General features: G+C 62.1%; 1 protein-coding gene across 2 annotated transcripts in view; it reads left to right on the top strand.

Moving 5' to 3' along the window:
• Positions 1-23,373, top strand: part of ARNT2 (aryl hydrocarbon receptor nuclear translocator 2) — a 143,676-nt gene that overhangs the window by 113,189 nt on the left and 7,114 nt on the right. For both annotated transcript variants that reach the window (XM_086711748.1, XM_086711749.1), the window contains 8 exons: positions 433-567; positions 2,931-3,005; positions 7,976-8,127; positions 14,565-14,637; positions 15,412-15,535; positions 18,850-18,949; positions 21,995-22,133; positions 22,495-22,660. In XM_086711748.1, the coding sequence (XP_086567874.1) occupies positions 433-567; positions 2,931-3,005; positions 7,976-8,127; positions 14,565-14,637; positions 15,412-15,535; positions 18,850-18,949; positions 21,995-22,133; positions 22,495-22,660 (964 nt within the window). The remainder of the gene's footprint in view (positions 1-432; positions 568-2,930; positions 3,006-7,975; positions 8,128-14,564; positions 14,638-15,411; positions 15,536-18,849; positions 18,950-21,994; positions 22,134-22,494; positions 22,661-23,373) is intronic.

The raw sequence follows: 23,373 nt of genomic DNA, 5'->3' as shown, positions 1-23,373 counted from the left end.
AACTGAGGCTCAGAACGTAAGGTGGCCCAAGCGTACAATTAGTCGAAGGTGAGGCCAGGACGCTTTGAATGTTAAATTTTTTTTTAATGTTTATTTATTTTTGAGAGAGAGAGACAGACAGAGCATGTGTGGGGGAGGGGCAGAGAGAGAGGGAGACCCAGAATCCGAAGCGGGCTCCAGGCTCTGAGCCGTCAGCACAGAGCCCGACACGGGGCTCGAACTCACGGACCATGAGATCATGACCTGAGCCGAAGTCGGGCGCTCAACCGACTGAGCCACCCAGGCGCCCCTTTGAACATTTCAGACCCGCTGTACCGATGACACAGAAGCATCTGTGACATTAACTCCCCGTGGGTTGTTCCCAGTCTCTGCCTCTCCTGCCCCTGTCCCTGTCTCTGTCAAGACCACCTCAGTGCGGGTCCCTCCTCGCAGGTGACCAGCTCTCCCGTGTGCATGGACATGAGCGGGGTGTCGGTGCCCACGGAGTTCTTATCCCGACACAGCTCTGATGGGGTCATCACGTTCGTGGACCCCCGGTGCATCAGCGTGGTTGGCTACCAACCCCAGGTACGTAGCTCGGGGCCCGTGGCGGGTGGCTAGACATTTACCTTTACTTGAAAAGCCCTTCTGTCCTTTGTTCGAGATTCAGCAGGACGACGGTGTAGGGAACACGGCATAGAAATCCATATTCCTGCCGGAAGAGAGGGATGTCCTTCCAAAGCAAGGAAGGCGTTGCACACGGCTGGCTGCACGGCTTAAAATTAACCCTCTGCTTTTGGCCCTCGCCATCCCGTCCATCTGGCTGAGTTTTCACAAACCAGAGTCAAGATGCTCTAGGGAAAAGGGGCTCTCGGATCCGTTAACTTGGATGATCACGAAACAGGACATCTTCTTGGGAACTTAAAAAAAACACGTTCTCAGTGACAAGACTGAGAAAGACATTCACCTAATTTTGCCTAATCCCTTGTTACTGAAACGTATTCGGGACCTTTTGTTACAGGAGCATATTGTCCGGTCTTTGTCCCAGACCTTTTTTTTTTTTTCCCAACGTTTATTCATTTTTGGGACAGAGAGAGACAGAGCATGAATGGGGGAGGGGCAGAGAGAGAGGGAGACACAGAATCGGAAACAGGCTCCAGGCTCCGAGCCATCAGCCCAGAGCCTGACACGGGGCTCGAACTCACGGACCGCGAGATCGTGACCTGGCTGAAGTCGGACGCTTAACCGACTGCGCCACCCAGGCGCCCCTGTCCCAGACCTTTTTAAAGAAATATCAGCGTCACGAGAGACACAGAAAGGCAGGAGAGGTTATTCTAGATTAAGAGAAACCAAATACAAAATGGCACAGTCTGCAGCGGGAAGGCCTTCCGTGGGGCCCCAGGCTGGAGACACGTAGCCAGAAAGACGTCTGGGAGATAATTGAAGAAATATTAATATGTGTGGAGTATCCGTGGGGTTTTTAGGTGTCATATGGAATATTCATTTTTTTTGTCAGATGTCATTTTCTGAGATACATACTTTAGGACAGGTGTCATTCTGTCTGCTGCTTCCAGATGATTTAATAAGAACTTTTTCAGGGTGTGTGTGTAGATATGAAAGATGTTTCGTTACACATATTTTCATATTTCTCATTCGTGTATTTTTGTTTCCATACGTGCAAAAGAAAGTAAAAACCGCAGACGTGACAATCTAGGTAAAGGATTTTTCTATAGATTTTAGTGTCTTCCGAAATAAAAAGCACTTAAAAAAAGAACGAAGAAGACCTCTGTTCTAGGAGCGAAATTTGGGATACGCCGGTGTGGGTCTTTCGCTTACCTGTGATTTTAGAAACACAAACCAAATCGAAATACTGGAACCATTCGTACAAACCTCCATCTCTAGATTCTTGCAGACTTGAGGTTCTTGGGTGGAATCAAGGGAGGAAATTAACTGGTCCCCAAATTCACCATGACCTCGGACGGCGGCATGTGCCTAGCCAGACCCGTGCACCCGCCGGCACCTTCCAGGAGCATCTAGATGCTTCTTGGCACGCAGAGCGGACTTCCTCCCCCCTGCCAGCTCCCGCTGAGGCCACTTGCTGGTTCGGGTTCCAATCAGTGGATTAGCCTCCATCCTTTGCCGCCCACAACACGTCCCACGTCCAGCTGGACCACTTTTCCACAACACACAGGAGCTGCCCTGTGACGGCTCGTCTTCCACTGGCTGGTTTTGCGGCAAAACACGCTTTGGTCTCGGGTTAGTGCTGGGTCCTTTGGATACAAGGCAGACGGTGAAGGTAGACGGTAAACAGCCTTCACAAGTGCGGTTATCTCACACTCCAGCGTGCGTGCGGCCACAAGAGAGTGCCGCTGTCCACACCAAAACAGTTCTGGTTTCCATAGGCAGCGCATCCCTCCTTGCCCTGCCATTTGCTTTCTTTTCATGCTTTTTTTAAACATTTATTTTTGAGGGAGAGAGAGAGAGCACGAGCAGGGGAGGGGCAGAGAGAGAGGGAGGCACAGAATCGGAAGCAGGCTCCAGGCTCCGGGCCATCAGCACAGAGCCTGACGCGGGGCTCGAACCCACGGACCGTGAGATCATGACCTGAGCCGAAGTCGGACGCTTCACCGACTGAGCCACGCAGACGTCCCTCAAGTTTTTAAAACATTTTTAAGTGTTCTAAAGTGTGTTTATTACAGTTTGCCTCTCCAAGGCGAACCAGTAAAATTGCACTGGGGCTGCTGACGGGGGGGCCTGAGCCAGATGCGGAAGGGGTGCCGAGCGTGCAGAGGGACAGAGGTGGGCACGGGGGGGGACCCCCCCGCGTCCACTGTCCCCCTTACGACGCGGTGAGCGGAGGGACAGGGCAGAAGGGGATGCAGACGGATGCTTCTGCAGTCGTGCGTCAGTCGTGGGGGGCGGGGGTTCTTCAAGCTTGTCTCTTTATTCAGGATCTCCTCGGAAAGGACATTTTGGAATTCTGCCACTCGGAGGATCAGAGCCACCTGCGCGAGAGCTTCCAGCAGGTACCGCCAGAGCCGGCTGCTGACATGGGGCCCGGGTACCCGTTCGCCCCCGCACCTGCCGGGCAGGTCCAGTGGGGAGGGCGGACCCAGCCGGGAGCCGTGACTGGCAGAAGGGCAGGGGACAGAGAGGCTAATAATGTGCAGGGAGGCGGGGGGCCGGGGTGAAGGCTGCCGAGGCCACGTGAGGCGTTCAGGCCCCCACCCCCGCCCGAGTCCCTGACGAGAGTGCACCCAGGGCGGCATATTCGAGACGGTTTTGGCGGCCGGGGTGCAAGGAAGGCAAATGTGGGGGCATCTGCCTGGAGGGGGCGCCCTGGGAGCTGGACGTCCAGGTGAGGGGTGCCGGGTAGGGAGGGGCCTCAGGACACCCCTGTCTGCCTGCTGACGCCCCGGGAGGGGTAGGGCGGGGGAGACAGACTCAGGACGCTCTGGGGAGCCTGGGAGGAAGGTGCCCCCTCGCGGCCCCGCCGTCCGCTGCCTGGGGCTGAGCACCTGCTCCGGTGGGACCCGGGCTCCGCGGGAGACCTGCGCGCTCAGCTTGCTGGCCGCTTCTGCACAGTCGCGGGCACATCTGGGGACAGGAGAGGGCCACTCGGGAGCAGGGGCTCCTAAGACCACAGGGTGGATGTGTGGGAGCCAGGTGTCCCAGCGCTCAGCCGTGGCGGCCGGGAAGAGGTTCCTCCTCCCAGGCCGCGGGCGTCCCAGCCCAGGAAGGGAAACCACGGGTTTTCCAGGATGAGGGCCTTTGAGTTCCTTCTTTAGGGGGCATGGCCGCTCGCCGCATCCACCGCCGAAACACCGCTCCATTCACGCCCCGTGTCGCCGCCTGGCGGGTCTCGGCTCCCCCCACCCCCCGCCCACTCCTCGCGAACACCACCGGATCCTGCTTCTCTAAGAGCTGGGCCCTTGCCTCCCTTCCCTCTTGCTGTCCCCGTAGCATCTCCCCAGCGACTTTGTCCAGGCGACAGCACGCCTGTGGGCGCCCAGGCACCTCGCACGCCCCTGCACTGCGCCCACAGCCCTCGGGCTCTCTGAGCCCGCCCCCCTGCACCGCCGTGGCCCCGCCTGCACAGGCCAGGAGCCCAGACAGCGTCCTCCCTGCTCTGGCTTTGCTGCCACACCCAGCACTCACGTACTGTTCCCCCCGGGACGTGTGCACAGCCGTCCCCTCTCCCTCCGCTCCTTCCCGCCCACCTCGGCCAGCACCCCCCTCCCCACCTGCTCTCACTCTCTCCATTGCGGCCGCAGCCTTGCCGGTCTCCCCGCTCTACTCCTGCCTGCTCCACACCGCTGAAGACGCAAATCATTCTTTGCCGTGGCCTTATTTACCCGTGCCGGGGCTTTCCAGCACACCCAGAATCAGATCCGAGCTCCGCGCCACAGCCGCAGGCTCAGTGTGACCCTTGCCCCACGTGTCTTATCCTCACGGGCTCACGCCACGCGGTCACACGGGTCTTCGGGTGCTATTCCCCACCTCAGGGCCTTTGCACATGCTCCCTCCGACTAGAATGCTGTTCCTGCACTCTTCCCAGGACCGAGGTCTTCTTACTGGTTAGGCTTTAACTCCTGTCCTCTCAGAGGTGTGGTCAACAGCCACCATGCCCGCCCAGAAAGCCCCCACCCTCCTCTGCCCTCGTTTTTCCTCCACAACAGCTGATCCAGTTGGTAATTGTTTTATCTATTTGTCCCCTGATTGCCTTCACCCCATTCCCTCTCTGAAACATAAGCTTCCTGTGGTCGGGCTCCACGTCTGTGCGTGTCACCATCATGTCCACCACGGAGCTGGAGCTTCCTCCTGGGTGGGTGGCTCTTGATAAAGTCTGAATGGACCGCGACCCGTGGCAAGTGACTTTCATTCCGGGAACACGTGAGAGGAGAGGCTGACGCGTGTTGCCCGAGTCGTCCTCATGAGACGTGTTCGCTGAATCCGTGGAGATCGTTCTACACCTCGCGCTGGGTCTGCTTCCCTTTTCCGGGTCTGTGGTCACAGAGCCTCCCTGCCGGGTTAGTGACAGAGCCCTTGTCGCACACGATCTAAGGTAATCGTCAGCCCACGGGGTCTGTAGGCAGCCCCACTTTTCAGGGCGGACGCCAGGACTCAGAGAGCTTCGGCCGCCGGCCCCAAGTCACACAGCACGGTGCTAACCGGGGGGTGAGGCCGCCGTTGCCAGCCCGTCCTGCCTGTCGCCACACCGCACCCAGGCCTCTCCGTCCGACAGCAGGCTGACATGACCCCGCGGATGCTGCCGGAAGCCGGTGGTTTGGGGGTGGAAACAGGAGGAACGTAACACCCGACCCCGCGCGGCACCTGCTTACAGACCCCTCGCCCCGGGAACGACCAGCTCACCCTGTGGGCAGGAGGCAAAGCCCAAACCACGCCTGAGGGCCGACGGCCCTGCGGTCACCGCTCGGCAGGCCACAGCCGGGCAGCCACGGGGATGTCCTGGAGCGCTGGCCTCGGCCCCTCGAATGTGTTCTTTGGGCTCCGGCCACCGGCGGCCAGGCTGGGGGACAGATGTTGATCACAGGAAGCGGCTGGTTTTTCCAGAAGCGCAGAGGGGGCTGTGTCGGCCCACGGTCCGCCCTGGAACTCTGGATTTAAACCGAAGTGTGTGAGCGGCCCGGACGTGAGACCTCAGGGGGCCACCAGGTTCCTGAGCGGTTTGGGTTTGGGGAGGCGCCCGACGCAGGGGCCCCCAACTGCATCTGCCCTTGGCTCTGCTCTCGGACCCTCGCCAGGTTACAGGTCCCCCAGAGGTCAGGCGGAAGTGTGGGACCCCGAGAGACCCGGGGCTGGGACCCCGGCCCCCTCTGCTGTCTGCTTGCCCGCCGTGCACGGTGGAGCACCGAGTGTGGGGTGGCGGGGCTGTGGCCGGCCTGCGTGGTCCGTGCGAGCCTGGCAGCCGGACTCAGCGTGCACGTCGATGCTGTACATCTGGGAGCCCAGCCCTGTCTCCGTCCAGGAACCCTCTGTGGACCCCACGGCATCCTGGCGACCCCGTGCCTCCTGAGCCTACGGTTCTGAGACGGGACTCGGCCTGCTGGGCCTGGTTACCGCCGCTGACATACCTGTCCTGGGACAGGGGCTCTGCCTCGGCCTCGGAGGTTCATGAAGACACAGCGGGCGGTGGGGGCCGGGGGATCCGGGACCCCCTCCTGCCTCCGCGCTGCTCCGTCAGGCCGTGGCAGGATGTTTAACTCCTTTGGGGCTCACTTTCCAGATCCACGCGGTGCTGTCGTGAGGGCCACGCGAGGTGGCTGGTGTCACAGGCCGAGCCAGGAACTTGGCCCCGGGGAGGGCGGGGGCTGCCGGCGCCCTCCCTCCGCTCCTTCTCCGGCTTTGCACCCGGGCAGTGCCTTGGCCGGTGTTTGTTCCCTGGAGCTAAAACCTCTCCCCCCATCTCAGGCATTCGGTTAAGAGACGCACAGCAGCTGCCTCAGGGAGCCACGACCCGGGGCTCAACACGTGGGAGGTGGCTGCCCTCTCCCTGTGTTCTGTGCAGATTCAAAGAGTCTCCCATGGGACCCCCTCAGCGTGCCGGCCCCCGGGGCATGTGGCCTTGACCTGTGGTCCTGTGGGGAAAGAGCCAGCTTCCTGCTGGGACCTGCTGACGGGCAGTGACCCCTGAGGGTCGGGGTCTTGCCTGACCCCGCGTCTGCCTCCTCGAGCTCGGTGCCAGGAAGGGTCACCGCCCCCCTGGACATTGGTCTGGTTTCTGGATCACTCAGGGTTTCCCACCAGGGTGTCCAGCCCTCTCAGGTTTCATTCGTCTGGGTTCCCCAGGGGTGGTCGCTCAGGCGCATCAGCCCAGGGCGTGGGGCCAACAGACCCATCAAGGAAGTTCAGATGATGTGCCTGCTCTGTGCGAGGGCGGGGCTGGGGGGGCGGGACTCAGGTCACCAAGAGGTCCCTGTCCCCAGGCTGTGCACAGACATCCAACCAGGAACAAAGTACAAGTGGGGGCAGGTAAGGAAGAGGGGCCGGGCCCTCCGCGACCCTGGGACCAGGTCCCCGTTCTCATCTCTGATCACACTCTGGTCTCGTGGTCAAGCCAGCCCGGCTTCCCCGGGTCCAGAGCCTTCTCTGTCCCGACCAGCCCCAGGATCTGGGGACACAGGCCTGCGGAGAGGCATGCCCGTCCGCCTGGCTTTGTTCCTGGGCTTTCTCCTGTTTATGCCGTAGCCGCGGGAGCTGGTCGCGAGGGCCGTGTGAGCACGCTCACAGCCCTGTGTCTCTGCTTGTGCACACATTGTGCGTGTACACGGAGCACAGGAGCGGGCACTCGTGGTTTGGCAGTAAGACCTTGCTTCCCGGCCGAGCTTTTCCCCCAGAGTCGTCTGATCTCCGGCAGCTTACTTACCTTGTCCGAGACTCGGTTATTAAAGCCCTACCCAGAGTGAGACCCACCTTACCAGCCTCCTGTGAGGACGTGCGTTTGGAGGTAGTTTGGAAGTCGTACCGCAGCGTAAAAGCAGTAACAGATCCGTGCGCGCACAGATAACGCACATGAATTTATCATTTCGTTACCCTTCCTCCCGGAGAGTATACGTGACCCGATTAGCAGCGTTAAACGGAGCTTAAAGATTTTTGTAATGTGAGGTGGGAAGCAATAAATCCACTGCTACGATGTAACTCTACACCCGAGTGAGATCATTTCTTGCGGGGGGGGGGGGGGGGGGGGGGCGGGGACGGGGTACTAGTTGCAAACCCAGAGTACCCTAGCAGCCCAGGCGAAAAGGGAAACACTTGGCTTATAGAGTTTTATGGCCCAATTTGGAAGAGCTGAGAAGTCCTGGTAGAAAACAGGTGTTTCAGAGAACGTGACAGAGGACAGTGCCTGCTTCAGGGGGACAGGCCCCCTCGGCCCAGCCTTGCTCTCTGGCCGTCCCCTCAGGCTGTCTTTGCCGCGGCGCCCCGTTCTGAGCCCTGCCTCCCCCTGACTTCCTTCCTCCTCCGAATGTTTCCTCAGGTGGTCAAACTGAAGGGCCAGGTGCTGTCGGTCATGTACCGGCTCCGCACCAAGAACCGGGAGTGGCTGTTGATCCGCACCAGCAGCTTCACGTTCCAGAACCCCTACTCCGACGAGATAGAGTACGTCATCTGCACCAACACCAACGTCAAGTACGTGCTCGCCACGCCCCAGCCCTGCTGGGTCCGGGTGCCCTCCCCGAGTCGAGGGCTGGTGACCTTACCCCGGGCCCTTTCCCCCCATAGGCTCCCCGCCCCTGCAGCTGGCGGTCGGTCCCTGTGGGCCCCTCACTGCGTCCTCTGCCACCGCCATGCTTCCGTCCCCCTTCTCTCCCCAGGCCTCCCTGGTTCCCTGCCTGGTGCGCCGGCCGCCTGTGCCTGGTTTCCGGGCCCTTCTGAAGCCGGGCGGGGGAGCGAGGCTAAGGCCCTGGCAGCTCCAGGGCCCCGGGGCAGGGGGCTGGGGGTGGCGCTGCAGGGACACACGGTTTCCCTGGACATGTCCCTCCTACTCAAGGCTCCGCAGTCCCCGGACCACCCCCGGCTTCACCCTGTACCCCACGCGCCTTGGCACGCACACCTGGGCCCCGGTCTGGACACCCGGCTTCCTGTACCTCGAGTTGGGTGTCACGTTACTTCACAGGCCTCGCTTTCCCGTCTGTGCAATGGGGCGATAATGCCTCTCCCCTGGGTTGCTGCGGGGAGTGAGTGGGGCCGGGCTCCCGGCCGGGACCAGGTCATGCCTCCTCCCTGTTATTCTCGAGGAAATGCAAGGTCAAAGAAGCAGTGTGAACAAAGGCCAGGGCGGTCCCAGCGTCTGCGGGCACTACAGCAGGGGCGCGGGGTGAGCTGGCGGGGGGGAACAGCCCTGAGTGCCCGCGCTGGCCAGTGGCACCCCTGTCCCGTTTTCCCTGGCTCCACACTGAGCTGGTGGGGTCTGCTCCCCCTTCCAGCTCCCGATGGCCGTCCCGGCGATGCCGCCCCCAGGCAGTGGCCGTGGCCTCCTGGCTCGCTCGCTCGGTGCTCTGGCTCCCCTGCCCGCTACCTGGATTGGGGCGTTCCCCTTGGAGCCCCCCTCGGGGCGTCCTTCCGGGGAAGCCCCACCCTGTGCCTGTGCCTCAGCCTCAGCCCTGCTCCTCGCCCACAAGGCACGGAGCCGGCCGGGCCGGGCCACCCGCTTGAGGTCCCTCCCGGCGGCTGACCTGGGTTTCCGTGTGGCCCCCGCCCGGCACGTCTGTCAGGTGACCTCGGGTCCTGCGTGCAGCCGGCGTGTGTGAAGCAGGCAGGCGGGACAGCGAGCCGGAGCGGGCCCGGTCGGTGGGGTGGGGTCCGCCTCAGTGGCCGCAGACGGTGTTGGGGCCGCGGGATCCCCTCTGCCACCTGCCCACCGTCCGCTCTGGGGCCCTGGCGTGAGCCGTCCTGCTGGCTCCTCCCGGCTGCTTCCTGCCTGGCGGTGAACCGAGAAGCAGGGCCCGTGCACGAACCTCCTCCCGTTGGAGGGACCGAGGGGCTCAGCGTCCCCTCCTCTCCTCCTGCTCCTTCCCCCTCCGGGGCCCTCCCAGTGCATCCTCTGTCTCCCGTGGGCCACACTCCTTGTCCACCCCTGCCACGGGCTCTTCCTGAGACTCGGACGGGCACCCGCTTCCTGAACATTGAAGACCCCGGGCTTTCTGGTCTTCCAGAACTTTCTCTGCCCAGCTCTCTGTCAGGAGCACCCCTTGGCCATCCATCCCGTCGTAACCCCTCACAGCCTGGCGTTTGCTCCCACTTCTGTCTGGCTTTCTCTGCAGCCACGGGGACAGGGGGGATGGGGGGGGACTGGTGTCAGCAACTCACTCTCAATGCTTTCTGTCCCCAGGCCGTGTGGCCTCCTGCCCTCTGTCCCCGGGCCGAGTGACCTCCTGTTCTCTGTCCCCGGGCTGTGTGACCTCCTGCCCTCTGACCCCAGGCCGTGTGGCCTCCTGCCCTCTGTCCCCAGGCCGTGTGACCTCCTGTTCTCTGCCCCCGGGCCGAGTGACCTCCTGCCTCTGTCCCCAGGCCGTGTGGCCTCCTGCTGTCTGTCCCCGGGCCGTGTGACCTCCTGCTCTCTGTCCCCAGGCCGTGTGACCTCCTGCTGTCTGTCCCCGGGCCGTGTGACCTGCTCTCTGTCCCCAGGCCGTGTGACTTCCTGCTCTCTGTCCCCGGGCCGTGTGACCTCCTGCTCTCTGTCCCTAGGCCGTATGAGCTCCTGCTCTCTGACCCCGGGCTGTGTGGCCTCTTATCTTCTGTCCCTGGGCCGTGTGACCTACTGTTCTCTGTCCCCAGGCCGAGTGACCTCCTGCTCTCTGACCCCGGGCTGTGTGGCCTCCTATCTTCTGTCCCTGGGCCGTGTGACCTACTGTTCTCTGTCCCCAGGCCGAGTGACCTCCTGCTCTCTGTCCCCGGGCCGTGTGGCCTCCTATCTTCTGTCCCCGGGCCGTGTGGCCTCCTGCCCTCTGTCCCCGGGCCATGTGACCTCCTGCCCTCTGTCCCCAGGCCGAGTGACCTCCTGCCGTCTGTCCCCAGGCCGAGTGACCTCCTGCCGTCTGTCCCCGGGCCGTGTGGCCTCCTGCCCTCTGTCCCCGGGCCGTGTGGCCTCCTGCCCTCTGTCCCCGGGCCGTGTGACCTCCTGCCCTCTGACCCCAGGCTGTGTGACCTCCTGCTTGCAAACGGGAGTCGATCTGTGCTACAGAAACAGCACGCTCCCTTATTCTCTCCCGTATCTGAGACGGTCTAGTTGCAATAGGGTAAACTTGGTCACGTTGAGGGCTTTTGACTCCCTCCCTCCCCCGCAGAGGCGTGATCTCTGGGTCTGAGTCCGGCTGCCCCGACACAACAGGACGCATTTTCCCTGTGGGGTGCGGCCCCACGTGTTGCTCTTGAAAGCCCTTATGGGGGCAGTGGGGAGGAGACCGCCGGCGGGAGGAGCTGACAGCCAAGGGGACAGAGCGGCCCTCCCTGGGCGGGGACGGCGGGAGCTGTTCGCCGTAGGCAGCAGAGGGCAGTGACGACCGCCAGCCCTCCGGCCCTCCCCGCGTTCCTGCCTCTGGCTGGACTCGGCCAGCAGCAGCAGACTCCGCGGAAAGGTCCTTAACCGCCCTGTGCCCCGGGGGCAGGAGTGGGGCGGGAGTGGGGAGAGAGAGCAAGGGGCCGACCTCGCCTCTGCAGAGCTTAGGGCCCCGGCCTGGGGCTCGTCCTGCGTCCCGCCCTCCCGCGCACCTGCTGCGGACAGCCTGGTGGAGAAGAGGGCCCCACAGCGTCTCTCCTGGGACTCATGTCCTCCCTCCCTGCCTCTTCCCCTGTGCCCTGATGAGGCCGCCTCCCTGTCTCAGGGGACGTCCCTCCTCTTTGCCGAGCAGCTCCCCCTGCCTTCCGTCCCGCCCCGAGGAGCCCTCTCCGTAGAGCACGCCCCTGCTTCTGGACGCGGACCCCGTGAGGGGCATTCGGAGTCCTTCGCCACGGGCATGCAGACGGCGCTCCGCCCGTGGGGGGCACTGGTAGCCCCACCTGGGTCGGCCGAGCCCGTGGAGCCCCCGTGCCTCCTCACCAGATCCTGGTTCTCCCAGAGGTCCGACGGCCCCCCTCGTGGCTGCTCGCTTGCTCTGTCCGGGGAGTGTCCCACGTGATCGACGGCATCCCGACATCCCTGGTGCAGGGAGGCCACGCAGACCTTGAGGCTCTGTGTGCGTCTGTGAAATGGGGAGACCGCAGGGGCACCGCAGTGCAGGCGGGGAGAGGCCCCGGCTGCCCAGGGGCCCGCAGGGTGCACGTGAATTGGCAGAACCGTTAGAGACGAGTAGGGCGACACGGACAGTTAGGGCGTTTCTGCGGATCGTTAGATTGATTCTTTTTCCATGTTTTGAAATAGCAACTGTTTAAAAACCTGATTTTAGTGCTGCTGTTTCCCGGTGTCGTGGGTGCAGGTACAGACTCCCGGGGGGAAATCCCACGTTTTATGGCTCTCGCACCCGGGTCTGGAGACCAAACGCGTGTTCTTTCTTCCCGCGTCCCGTCTCTGACGTCAGCACCCTGGGCTTGCGGACTCCTCTGTCCTCCCGTGGAGAATGTCCACACCGTGACCACCCAGACCCCATGGGGCTGGCCCCGTCATTCCCCGGATCTAGTGCGGAGCCTGGTGTAGACGGTCCAGGACGCTTCCTGGAACGGGGCCGGTCTGGGCTGGCTTCTCAATAAGCTGGTCGCTGGTCCCCCAACGGGGCTCTCTTCTACGTGGTCTTCCCTTGGCGTTTGGGGGGTGGGGACACACGCCCAGGCCCACGTGACGGGCACGGCTGCAGGTGAGTGGGGTTCAGACGTGCCTCTCTCTGCCTGCTGAGAAGAATTCAGTTTGTCCCGTTTCTTGGGCCGCAGGATGGGAACTCTGAATGGGACTTGGAAGGAAGTAGGTCTGGGCTGTTTCGGGGACAGACTTGTTGTGACTGCTTCCCTCCGCGATGGAGCAGGCTGCCTGGAGAAGCAGCGGGTCCCCAGCAGAGAGGGCGCCTGGCAGCTCAGTCGGCTGAGCGTCGACGCTTGATTTCGGCTCGGGTCATGATCCCAGAGTCACGGGATTGAGCCCCGCATCAGGCTCTGCGCTGAGCCCAGAGCCCGCGTGGGATTCTCTCCCCTCCTCCCTCTGCCCCTCCCTTGCTCTCTCTCTCTCTCTCTCTCTCTCTCTCTCTCTCAAAAAGAGAAAAGGGGGAAACAGAGGCCAGCAGCGACCTGTGCCGTCCCTGTCTCGGTGGGGGGCTGTGGACCACACCACCTCTGCTGACTCTGCCCCCAGGAGCGGAAGTGGTCAGTAAGCGGGGGGAGGGGGGGTCTTGGTCAGTGTGACCCAAACAGCCTGCACGTGGACCGAGGCAACCTAGCCACGCTCCGTCTACACCGCCCGCCAGTCTGGTGGCCCGGCCTGTTTGCCAGGGACGGGCTGACGTTCGCCTCCGTGGACAGGACAGCATGACCTCCTTGCTCTCAAGCTTCCAGCTGGGGGCCCAGTAGAGGGACTGGTGGGGGGCCGCGGGGCAAGACTTCGGTGACACCCCCCTGCTCTGGGGTGGCAACTGGGCTCTGAGGCCGGGCTCCTGGCGGGCCTCACCCACCGGGCCCAGTCACCAGCGCCCACAGTGGCCGGCCCAGGCCTTCCTGGACCTCCCAGGTGGGTGTCCCTTACGCTGTGAAATAGCCCCTGCCCCAAACCCTCTTTCGTCACCCGCTCCCCAGGGCACGGTCTCTCTTCTGCAGACGCCTGGCGTCTCGGGGCCTCGGCGCGCTCCGCCGTGAAGGGAGTTCAGAAACCACTCACTTGGAGCAGTAGCGGCTCCCTTTGTGAGCCCGGCGTAGGTCGCGGTGAGCGCAGGGGCCCGGGGCGCACGGAGGGCACCGGCGTCCTCCGTGTGGAACTCTGCCGTGGGCATCTCCCCCGCGCCGGAACTTTCTGCGCAAGCCACCGTGCTAACTGTGTTGTTACCCGCTGCGTAGTCGAAGAATTGATCGCCCTCCAGGTTCGTCCTAATTTGCACTCACTCTGTTTATTTAAGGCTGAAAGTGTTTCCCTGCTTACTGTGAACGTGCACGTGCTGTGCGTGTCACACGTACGTTTGTGCCTGAATTGTCCGTGTCCCTTAGGCTGACTCCTAGGCGTGTGGTTCGGGTCAGCGGTCTAACCACGTTCGCCTGGCGTTCTTGCCCGTGTGTGGACTGGAAAAAGACGCTCTCATCCTGCCCCATCGTTAGGCTCTGAGCTGTGGGGCTCACTGTCCTGGGAATGTAACCCAGTTTCCACCTTCTGAAACTTTGTAAAGCAGCCATTTCCTGTAAGGAGTCGTTTTCTGTCCCGAACGGGGCAGTGGGGGGGCCTGCAGAGCACAGAGCGGGGACCGGGGGCATCAGGTCAGGTCCTGGCCGCGAGGCCACCACCCAGGAAGCCTCTTCGTACTGGGCGTGAGGTCAGGTAACACTGTGAGAGTCCAGCGTGAGGGCTGGAGGGGGGGACATGAGGTCACGCACCCCGCCCCCATCCAGCTTACAGGTTGTCAGGCCAAGGGTTTCTTCTTTCCGTGTTGATCGGAACTTTGCCGTAACTGTTTGTTTTCACATGGTGTCTTCTTACCCTGCGTGACATGAAATCGTTAACCAAAACGCATTTCCTAAATGTTGGCAACCTAAACTTAAAATACAGGGCTTGGAGTCTTGATTTGGGGCATTAAAAAATAATCACAAGAGGCGCCTGGGAGGGTCAGTTGGTCAAGCGTCCGACTCTTGTTGTCGGCTCAGGTCACGATCTCACAGTTTTTGGGTTCCAGCCCCGCATCAGCCTCTGTGCTGACCCCATGGAGCCTGCGTGGGACTCTCTCCTTCTCTCCCTCTCTCTTTCTCTCTCTGCCCCTCCCCTGCTCGCGCTCTCAAAATAAACTTTAAAAAGTCGTAAACTAAAACAAGTAAAAATTGAAAACCACTTAGAGGCCCGTTGGGTGTCACCCACCGTCCCTCTGGGTTGGGGGAAGGTTCTAGTCCGGCCCCGCGGCCACCACGTCATGACCTCGTCATGACTCTGTTGACCTCTCGTTCCGCAGGCAGCTCCAGCAGCAGCAGGCAGAGTTGGAGGTGCACCAGAGAGATGGGCTGTCGTCATACGACCTGTCGCAGGTGAACTTCTGGAAGGTTCTTTCCCAGTTGGAGCTGTCTCCGGGCCAAGGGTCGGGGGACTAAGTTCAACCCTTAGCTTGACGCCCTCAGCCCAGCAGGTGCTGGTGCTGTGTCCTCCCACCGAGTGCGGAGACGCAGGTCCCACCCTGGGGGTGTCCTGGGACCCTCCTGCAGGGCGGGGCCATGGAGGGTAGAGGACACGTGAGGACCGGGTGGCCGAGTAGGGCCCGAGCTGCCCGTATGGGGAGTGTCTGGGGGCGATCGGGAGCTGCGGGGGCTCTACGTGAGCCCAAGGACCGGACCAGCAGACGCGGAAGCCGACAGAGGCAGTTCTGAGCCGCGTCACCCGTCCCCTTCCCGGCCGTCTGTCCTGCCCTGCACCGGGTCCCCACTCTGTCCACGCAGCCTCCCTCCCTCCTCCCTTCCCCTCTGTCCCTCCTCTTCCTTCTGCCTTTTCTCCCGCTGCTTCCCACGGCCGTGTAGAGAAATCACGAGGTGCCTCGGGGCTGGGCCTGTCACCCACGTTAGACTTCCAAGTCCACGCTTCTGGTGTTTAGGGTGGTTGATTATCGGTTGTCTCTCTGTAAGGGATCCGTGCCACTCTGCGGTCCCCGGCTCACACCGCACCTCCCGGTCTCCAGACGAGCCCCCCACCTCAGTAAAACCACACAGCCTGAACTGCCAGCGAGCGGGGGGGAGGGGACCCGACGGGGCTGCAGACACGTTCTCTGTGTCTCACACTCTGGATGTGGTTGTGTTTTCACGTGCCAACAGGTTCCTGTCCCCAACCTCCCGGCCGGCGTTCACGAGGCGGGGAAGTCCGTGGAGAAGGCCGATGCCATCTTCTCCCAGGAGAGAGACCCCCGGTTTGCTGAGATGTTTGCGGGAATCAGTGCGTGTAAGTTCCCGAACAGCGCTTACGTGCCGAGGGTGTGGGGCGTGTGGCCGCCGTCGGGCCATCGAGGGGCGGCCATCCCGAGGGAGCGGTTGTGGATGAGCGCCGAGTACAGGAGTCCGAATGGAACCCCTCGACTTCTGGCCTTGCCTCTCGTTCACCTGCCGCCTGGGGCCCTGGACCCCTCATCTGCTGAACTCGAGGGTTTGGAATAGACGTGCACACGGATGTCCACGGTTCACCCGGTGGTGGCCAGCGGGGGCCCACCTGTGTCCGCCTCGCTCCCGGACGGAAGGGTGCCATTCTCGGCTTCCCACCCCCGCCCCCCAGGTGGATTTCCACTAAGATGAGCAGCCTGGAGGGGCGCCTGGGTGGCTCAGTAGGTTGGGCGACCGACTTCGCTCAGGTCGTGATCTCGCAGTCCGTGAGTTCGAGCCCCGCGTCGGGCTCTGTGCTGACAGCTCAGAGCCTGGAGCCTGTTTCAGATTCTGTGTCTCCCTCTCTCTCTGACCTTCCCCCATTCATGCTCTGTCTCTCTCTGTCTCTAAAATGAATAAACATTTAAAAAAAAAAATTTAGAAAAGATGAGCAGCCTGGAAACATCTCTGTCATTCCAAACTTCAGAAAAAGGATCCCACTTTCTTGTGGTCAAGGACTTCCTGCAAGATTCAGTACGGTTGGGGTCCATTGAGGGGAGAAACCAGCCGGCCCACCCGAAGGAAGCATGGGAACGCTCACCGGAAGGGACCCCATAGCGTCCTACGGGACTGAGGAGCTGGGGGCCATTCGTGCAAATCCCAGTCCTCCTGACGTCGACACCTGTGGAGACCCCGCCGTCCTCCCGTTGGGCCGTGGACCAAACGTGAAGGAGCAGGGAGGTGCCCGAGCCGCCTCCCTGGAGCGCCACCGACGGGTGGGGCGTGGCCTCCGGTCTCCAGCACAGAGCACGCCCGTTAGCACCACCAGGAGGCTCTCCGCTGGCGGCTCCCGCGGGCCATCCAGACACGCCGGCCGCGTCCACCCCTGTCTCTCCACGTCCGCGGACGAGAGCAGAGACGGCACGTCTCAAAGGGCCTCTCTTCCTCTCCGAGGAGCCGGAATGTTTGACCGGATCCCCACGATATTCCTAGGGAATCCGTGTGAGGTTGTGATGTTACCCAAACACGGACACCTTCCCACAAGGATGACAGAACAGGGGACACGAACCCCCAGGAAAAAGGAAAGGGAAGGAAGGAAAGCAGGAAATGCAGTGCTCCCCCCACCAGGCTGCGCTCACAGCCGGAAGCCGCAGAAGGACTCGTCCGACACGGGCCGTCTGCCTAGGCTTCCGAGAAGACAGCTTCCAGACACTGCGCTTGTTCGCGACATGAATCGAAATGCAGAAGACTGGAACGGAAGCGGCAGGTTGAAAAAGCAGGAGCGTGAAGGACGAGGCACGCCGAGAGTTGGCGCAGAGATTGTCAGAAGGTGCAAAAGACACAAAGGATAAATAAAAACCCGAATCGAACCCGTTCAGCAAAGATCTAGGTGCATCCTGGGTTGGGGGCCCTACACAGACGTTTCCCATCGGCACGTGCTGGTTTTTTTTCTCTGACGTTTATGGAGAAACCCAGCTTCCCGTGGGTCTAAAGATAGCCACTCTTGAAAGGAGAAAAGGAGAAGCAGGAAGGAAGTCTCACAAGAAAAGACGAGGACATTTTTAGCAAATTGCAAGATACTCAGAAAAAAAGCGAACTGGTAAGGAAGCGTGAATATCACGAGCGATAAACTAAGCTGGTGTTCAGGGGCCCCTGACCAGCAACTCCTGATTGACGTGCTGCCGAAATACGCCGTAGCCCAAACGACATGACGTGAAACCCTTTAACCCGGAGGAGTGGGGGTGGGGTGCCCTCGGAGGCAGCTAAGAGCCGTGGCCAAGATGGTTATCTTCTTTTTTTAAAGTTTATTTATTTTAAGAGAGAGAGAGAGAGAAAGAATGGGGGCGCGGGGGCAGAGAGAGGGAGATAGAGAATCCCAAGCAGGCTCCACGCTGTCCCCGCAGAGCCCCGCGCGGGGCTCAATCTCACGAGCCGTGAGGTCATGACCTGAGCCGACACCAAGTCGGATGCCTAACCGACGGGGCCACCCAGGCGCCCCGCTGAGATGGTTAACTTCTACAGATACGATGCAGATACGAGCGGGACCCGAAGGCGAAGGTACATGTGTCATGAGCCTCGGAACACGGGAAAACCAAAATAGGTAGGAACACGAGAAAATCCTGATAGAGCCAGATTTTGCAGCGGTCAAGCAGGTCAAAGCCGTAGAGCGAAAAAGGACGCAGAAGACTGAATGATAAAACCGAACATCTTTACATACCTGTGTCCACGTATAATCTCGTACCCCACAAATGTCTTAGAGCGCTTAGGAAAAAATGTGTTTCTCATTTACCCGAACTACCCAAACCCCTAAGTGCGTAAGAAAATAACAGCTTACGTTGAGTGGATGGTCACAAGTCCCTGGAGCACCTGTCTCCTGAAACCTTTAGCCCCTCTCCACCTGCGGACCGGTCAGAAGCACACACGTAGGAGTCCAAGCCCCTCCGTGCTGTGGGGTTTTCGCTGCAGCCAAGGAAACGGACCCAGAGGCAGTGCCTCGGTTTATCAGCCCGTCACAGAGGTAGTCGGTTTGTGGTCAAGGAGGCCCGCCCTCTCCGCCCCAAGTCCACGAGCCCGCGTGTCCATCCTTGCTCATGACCGCCCAGTGGGGGACCCCCCCCCAACTCTGTGTGTCCCCCCCACCTCCCAGGCCACAGATGGGTACAGGCGAGGGGTCTGTCGAGGCACGAAATAATTGCCCTGTAACTAACTTTAACCTCCCTTATTCCGGTGTCTCGTGGGTGGGCCGTCAGGTGTGTGGAAATAACACGCGTGGGAGTTTCGAGACTGCAGGGAAAGGAGCCCCTCAGTCACAGGTGCAAGGCCACGCCCGTGACAAGCAGGGCGGCGCTGGGGTCCACACTCAGGGGGTTGGGGCCACTGCCCCGCGCTTCCTCCGTGGGCTTGGGAGGAAACAGCATCCGAGGAGGAGCTTCCTTCTGTTGGTTCTTTCCATCGTCCCGACCCTCGGGAAGGGCCTGCCCTCTGGCAGCGTGTGGCCCAGCCCGGGTGTTGGGGGACGGCCCGTGCCCTCGTGTGCAGAGAAGGCGCGTGCGGCTGGACGGCCAGGATGCGTCCTGCTCGAGGACACCCGTCCTTCGCCTGCTCCCCAGCTGCCCCCCCGCCTCCCATAGTCTGCAGGGCAGGGAGCCCTTGACCGTGACCTTGCCCTGCCTTTCCTAGCGGAGAAGAAGATGATGACCTCAGCCTCTGCGGCGGGAACCCAGCAGATCTATTCCCAGGGAAGCCCGTTCCCCCCCGGACACTCGGGGAAGGCCTTCAGGTACGAGCTGGGAGGGGGCCGGGGGCGGGGGATGCCCCTCACCAGGGAAGCCCTGGGTCTCAGAGCTCAGCCCCGTGCGCGGCAAATGCGGCAAACACCAGTTAGCGGCTGCTGCCCTGCGGGCCCTGGGCCGAGGTTCTGGTGGCTCTGGTCCTGCCCCGGGAGCGCCCAACGTGTTGCTATTAGATGCATTGCTATCGCCGGCTGGGGAAGGAGGGTCGGGGACTGGGAAGAACGGCCAGAGGAGAGACGGGCTGCCCGCAGGAGGGTGTGTGGGTCCTACGTGCACCCACCAAACATCCAGCTCTCGAGGAGAACAGTCCCAGGCACAAGCCCAGTCGGGCAGAGGTCCCCATACAGCCCGGCCACCAGGTGACTTGGCCAGAGCCTAAGGGAGCGTCAGGTGCAGGAAGGGACCAGGACCGGGCAGGTGGGACTGACCACCCCGGGGGAGGGGGCCCTGCCAGGAACCTGCCCTCACGAAGGAGGCGCAGGCTCATGCTTCCCCGCTGGGCCGTGGACAGACCTGGAGAAGCAGCTCAGAGCCGAGCCCAGGGTAGCAGGCTGAGATCCCGCGGTGGCCGCGGCCCGCCCTTCAGCGGGGTGTTCTGGATGCAGTCTGCTCTGGGGCTCTGGGGAGCAGCTCCCCGGTCCGGACAAGAAGGCGGCCGAGCCAGCTGCTCCTGAGCCTTCGTCAGCGCCGGCCGCCCCTCCCCGTGGCACAGTGCAGGAGGCTCCAGACTCCTCTCCTGCCGCGGGGTTACGTGCCCCCCCTGCTCTCGGCACACAGTGACGGCCACAGTTCCGTGCCAGGCTCTGCACCACTCCCAGCCCGGGCAGGCAGTCAACTGAGTCCTGGCGACACTTGCCTGTCCCTCTGTACAAGGGGCGGCTGGGAGGGAGCACAGGCCAGAGGTGAGGAGCGGCCAGGCCTAGGTAGCACATCCGGGGAAGGCCTGGCCGGCTCCTGAGCTGAGACTGGAAGCCAAGGTCAGCTTGTCACTCGATGGGACAATGGGGCACGCAGGCCTCGGGAATGTGCCGAGCAAAGCCTGGGTGGTGGGAGAGGCTTCGAGTCTGGGGGGAAACAGGAGGGGACCGCGGAGGCCTTGAATACCATGCTAGGGAGCTGGAGGGGAGAGACTTGGGGAAATGGGTCTGGGAGAAAGTCGGGGGCGTTGTGTCGGGGGAGATGGAAAGTGAGGCTGGAGATGGTTCTTAGGACAGATGGTCCAGCTTGAGATGCTGAGCTGGGCTGAGGCTGTTGTCATAGAAGCAGAAGTTGGAGGGCAGTTACAGAGGAGAGGCAGGCTGGCAGTGTGGGGAAGGAGTCAGGGGAAGGCGCCAGCCCCTGTGCAGAGCCTGGCATCGGGAGGCATTTACTCACTGCTCATCTATGGAGTGGACGGTTGGGTGGATGAAGAAGGGATAGAGGGAGGGAGGGAAGGAGGGATGGAGGGATGATGGAAGGAGGGAGGGAGGGAGGAAGGGAAAGAAGGAGGGAGGGAGGGAGGAAGGGAAAGAAGGAGGGAGGGAGGGATGATGGATGGAGGGAGGGAGAGAGGAAGGGAAGGAGGGAGGGAGGGAGAGATGGAGGGATGATGGATGGAGGGGGGAGGGAAAGAGGGAGGGGTGGAGGGATGATGGATGGAGGGAGAGAGGGAGGAAGGGAAGGAGGGAGGGAGGGAAGGAGGGATGGAGGGATGATGGATAGAGGGAGGGAGGGAGGAAGGGAGGGAAAGGAGGTAGGGAGGGGGGAAGGAGGGATGATGGATGGAGGAAGGGAGGGAGGGAGGGAGGGAGGGTTGGATGGATGCTCATGAGGCCTTAACCCTGTGGAAAGGGCTGAATTTCCTGTAAATCTAAGGGGCCCATGCTCGTTTGAGGGGGAAGAGTGTGGGGCGAATGGCAGTCAGAGGTGGCCCTGAGCCCTAGCACAGTGGCCTTGCTGCACATGCCCAAGCGTGTCCTCACCCTGAGTCCTGCCGTGGTGCTCCTGGCCTTGGCCCCGGCCCGTGTGTTCCGAGACAGGGGCCCCTGGGGAGGGCCGGGCACGGGGCCGGCCCTCCTCTGCCAGCGCCCTCCCGGGGGTGGTGGGGTGGGGGAGACGCCCCTGTAAAGAACCGTGATCAGAAAAGGCCTTCTGAGGCCGACTGGGAAAGGCGCCTTGTGTGTGAAGTGGTGAAGTGTTTTATGGGGGACGGGAACGATGTCCCCTCGTCACGGCCAGGACCGGAGGGCTCTGATGTTCTCCGGGCCTCCCTGGCTGGAGGGGAACCGGATGGCATAGAAGAAAGACTGTAACTCATGAGTGACATTGTCCCCTCGCTTCTCTACTGGTCTATAAACTGCCTTTCTTCAAAACCCACCAGATCCTTCCGTGGTTAGCCCCGTCCCCCTCCCCTGACTCCCCCCTGGGCCCCCAGCGCTCTGGCCCCAGCGGAGCCAGGAGGAAGGGCCTGAAGGGAGACAGCAGTCTCTGGCCACCCTCCGGTCTTTAATGAGCTTATTGTATAATCGGCATGGCTGGAAAAAGCTCTGGGCGGCAGCGTCTGCCTGCAGGGGCCCTGGGGCCGTGGGGATGCGCCCCCTGTGACACACACACAGCAGGCGTGGGGGGTCGTGAGGAGTGAGGGGGGCGGCGGGGAAGTGTGCTCTGGGGGCTGGGCGAGGCCCCCCCGCCCCCCCGCAAGCTTTCCCTCACAGGCTCTCTCGTCTGTTCCACGGGAACCAGAGCACAGAGCAGCCATCCACGCCTCCGGGCTGATTTTCGTTCTAAGGAGCTGCCCCCTCAGAATCTTCTGCGGGGAGCAAGAGACACACGGGTGGGGTCTGGGCCGCGGGGAAGAGAGAGCGGGCCCTGCTGGGGCCAAAGAGGCAGAGTGCAGCGGTGACGGGCTGGGGGCCTTTTTGTCCCGTGACGTGCTGCCCTGGAGAGACGGACAGACGGATAGAGGCCGCACGTGGGATTGAACAGGAGGGCCCAGGGACCCGCGTCGCGGGCGAGGGGTCTCCCGGGGACAAAAGCGATTTCGTCTCTCGTAGCTCTTCCGTGGTCCACGTGCCTGGTGTGAATGACATCCAGTCCTCCTCATCAACGGGCCAGAACATGTCCCAAATCTCCCGACAGCTGAACCAGAGTCAGGTGGCGTGGACAGGGAGCCGGCCGCCCTTTCCCGGACAGGTACGGGCCTCAGTGAGGGCGTTGCCCCGGGTGCCAGGCTGCTGGGAGCCCCCGGCCCTGGGACACGCCCAGCCCCCCGGTAGTCGCCATGAGGCGGGTGTCCACTGTGGAGTCTGCCGAGCCCAGCGCCCCGAGAGCCCCTCTCACTGCGGGACCGGGGGCAGGTTCAAGCAGACCCGCCCCAGAGACGCGGGGCCCAAGTCCTGCAGTTCCTGGGCCCACACACGCTGGCCCGATCCCAGGCTCGTGCCCAGTTGGCCAGGAGGGCCACGGGGAGTCACCGTCGGCCACTGGGGTGGCAGCGACCCACCTGGGGCCTGCTGGTGACACCGCCCTCCTCTCTGCTTTGTCCTGATTGTAGCAAATCCCCTCCCAGTCCGGCAAGACTCAGTCGTCTCCCTTCGGGATTGGAACAAGCCACACGTACCCAGCAGACCCCTCTTCCTACAGCCCTCTCTCCAGCCCGGCTACATCCTCGCCCAGCGGGAACGCCTACTCCAGTCTCGCCAGCAGGACTCCGGGGTTCGGTAGGTGGGGCGTGAGGGCGGGACTTCCCGGGGGAGCTGGCAGAGTGCTTTCTGCACATCCCTAGTTCGGGGGACCGAGCCCCCAGCTCCCAGAACCCTGGGACCAGGTCTGGAGGTTTCCAAGCGCCTGCTGTCCAGCTCTGGGGGTCCGCCGGTATTCCTAAGACACTGGCTACTTGGGTCTTGGCTTTGTGGGGTGACTGGTATTTCCGAGGCCCTGGGACTATATTCCTGTGTGCCGCTGCGTTCTGAGCGCTGTTTCAGCCCTTTTCGGTCCTTGGCAAGGACGTCCAGGTGCCCCGCGTCAAAAACACCATAACCTTGGTTTCAAACAGCCAGGGAACAGTCGTGAGGATGGCCAATTGTATACAGACGTCGTGTGCGAATAAGAGGCACTGTGATGTTCTCTCTCTCGTTAATATGCAAAGAGGGGCCTCTCCCACGTGAGAACACCTGTCCCAGCTCCTCAGGCCATAAAGGGTTAAGTGGCCGCTCCTTCTGGTGCGAGTCCTGGGGGCCTTTGCTCCTGCTGTGTGGCTTGTGTGGCTGGCGTGGGCCGGGGCTCTGCTTCACATCGGGAGGGGCTGGGGAGGGGCCCGGGGCGCGGCCCAGCATCCTGAGCTGACGCCCGCCCGCCTTCTCACAGCACGGTCGCGGTGACAGCCAATGACATGGCCCTCGGGGCGCCTCGCTGCTGATCGGGATTTCCATTT

Source organism: Puma concolor, chromosome B3 (genome assembly GCF_028749965.1).
Source record: "Puma concolor isolate L17-30 chromosome B3, mPumCon1.1.hap2, whole genome shotgun sequence".
In the NCBI taxonomy this organism is placed as follows: domain Eukaryota; kingdom Metazoa; phylum Chordata; class Mammalia; order Carnivora; family Felidae; genus Puma; species Puma concolor.
This window is presented reverse-complemented; position numbering and strand designations above follow the sequence as displayed.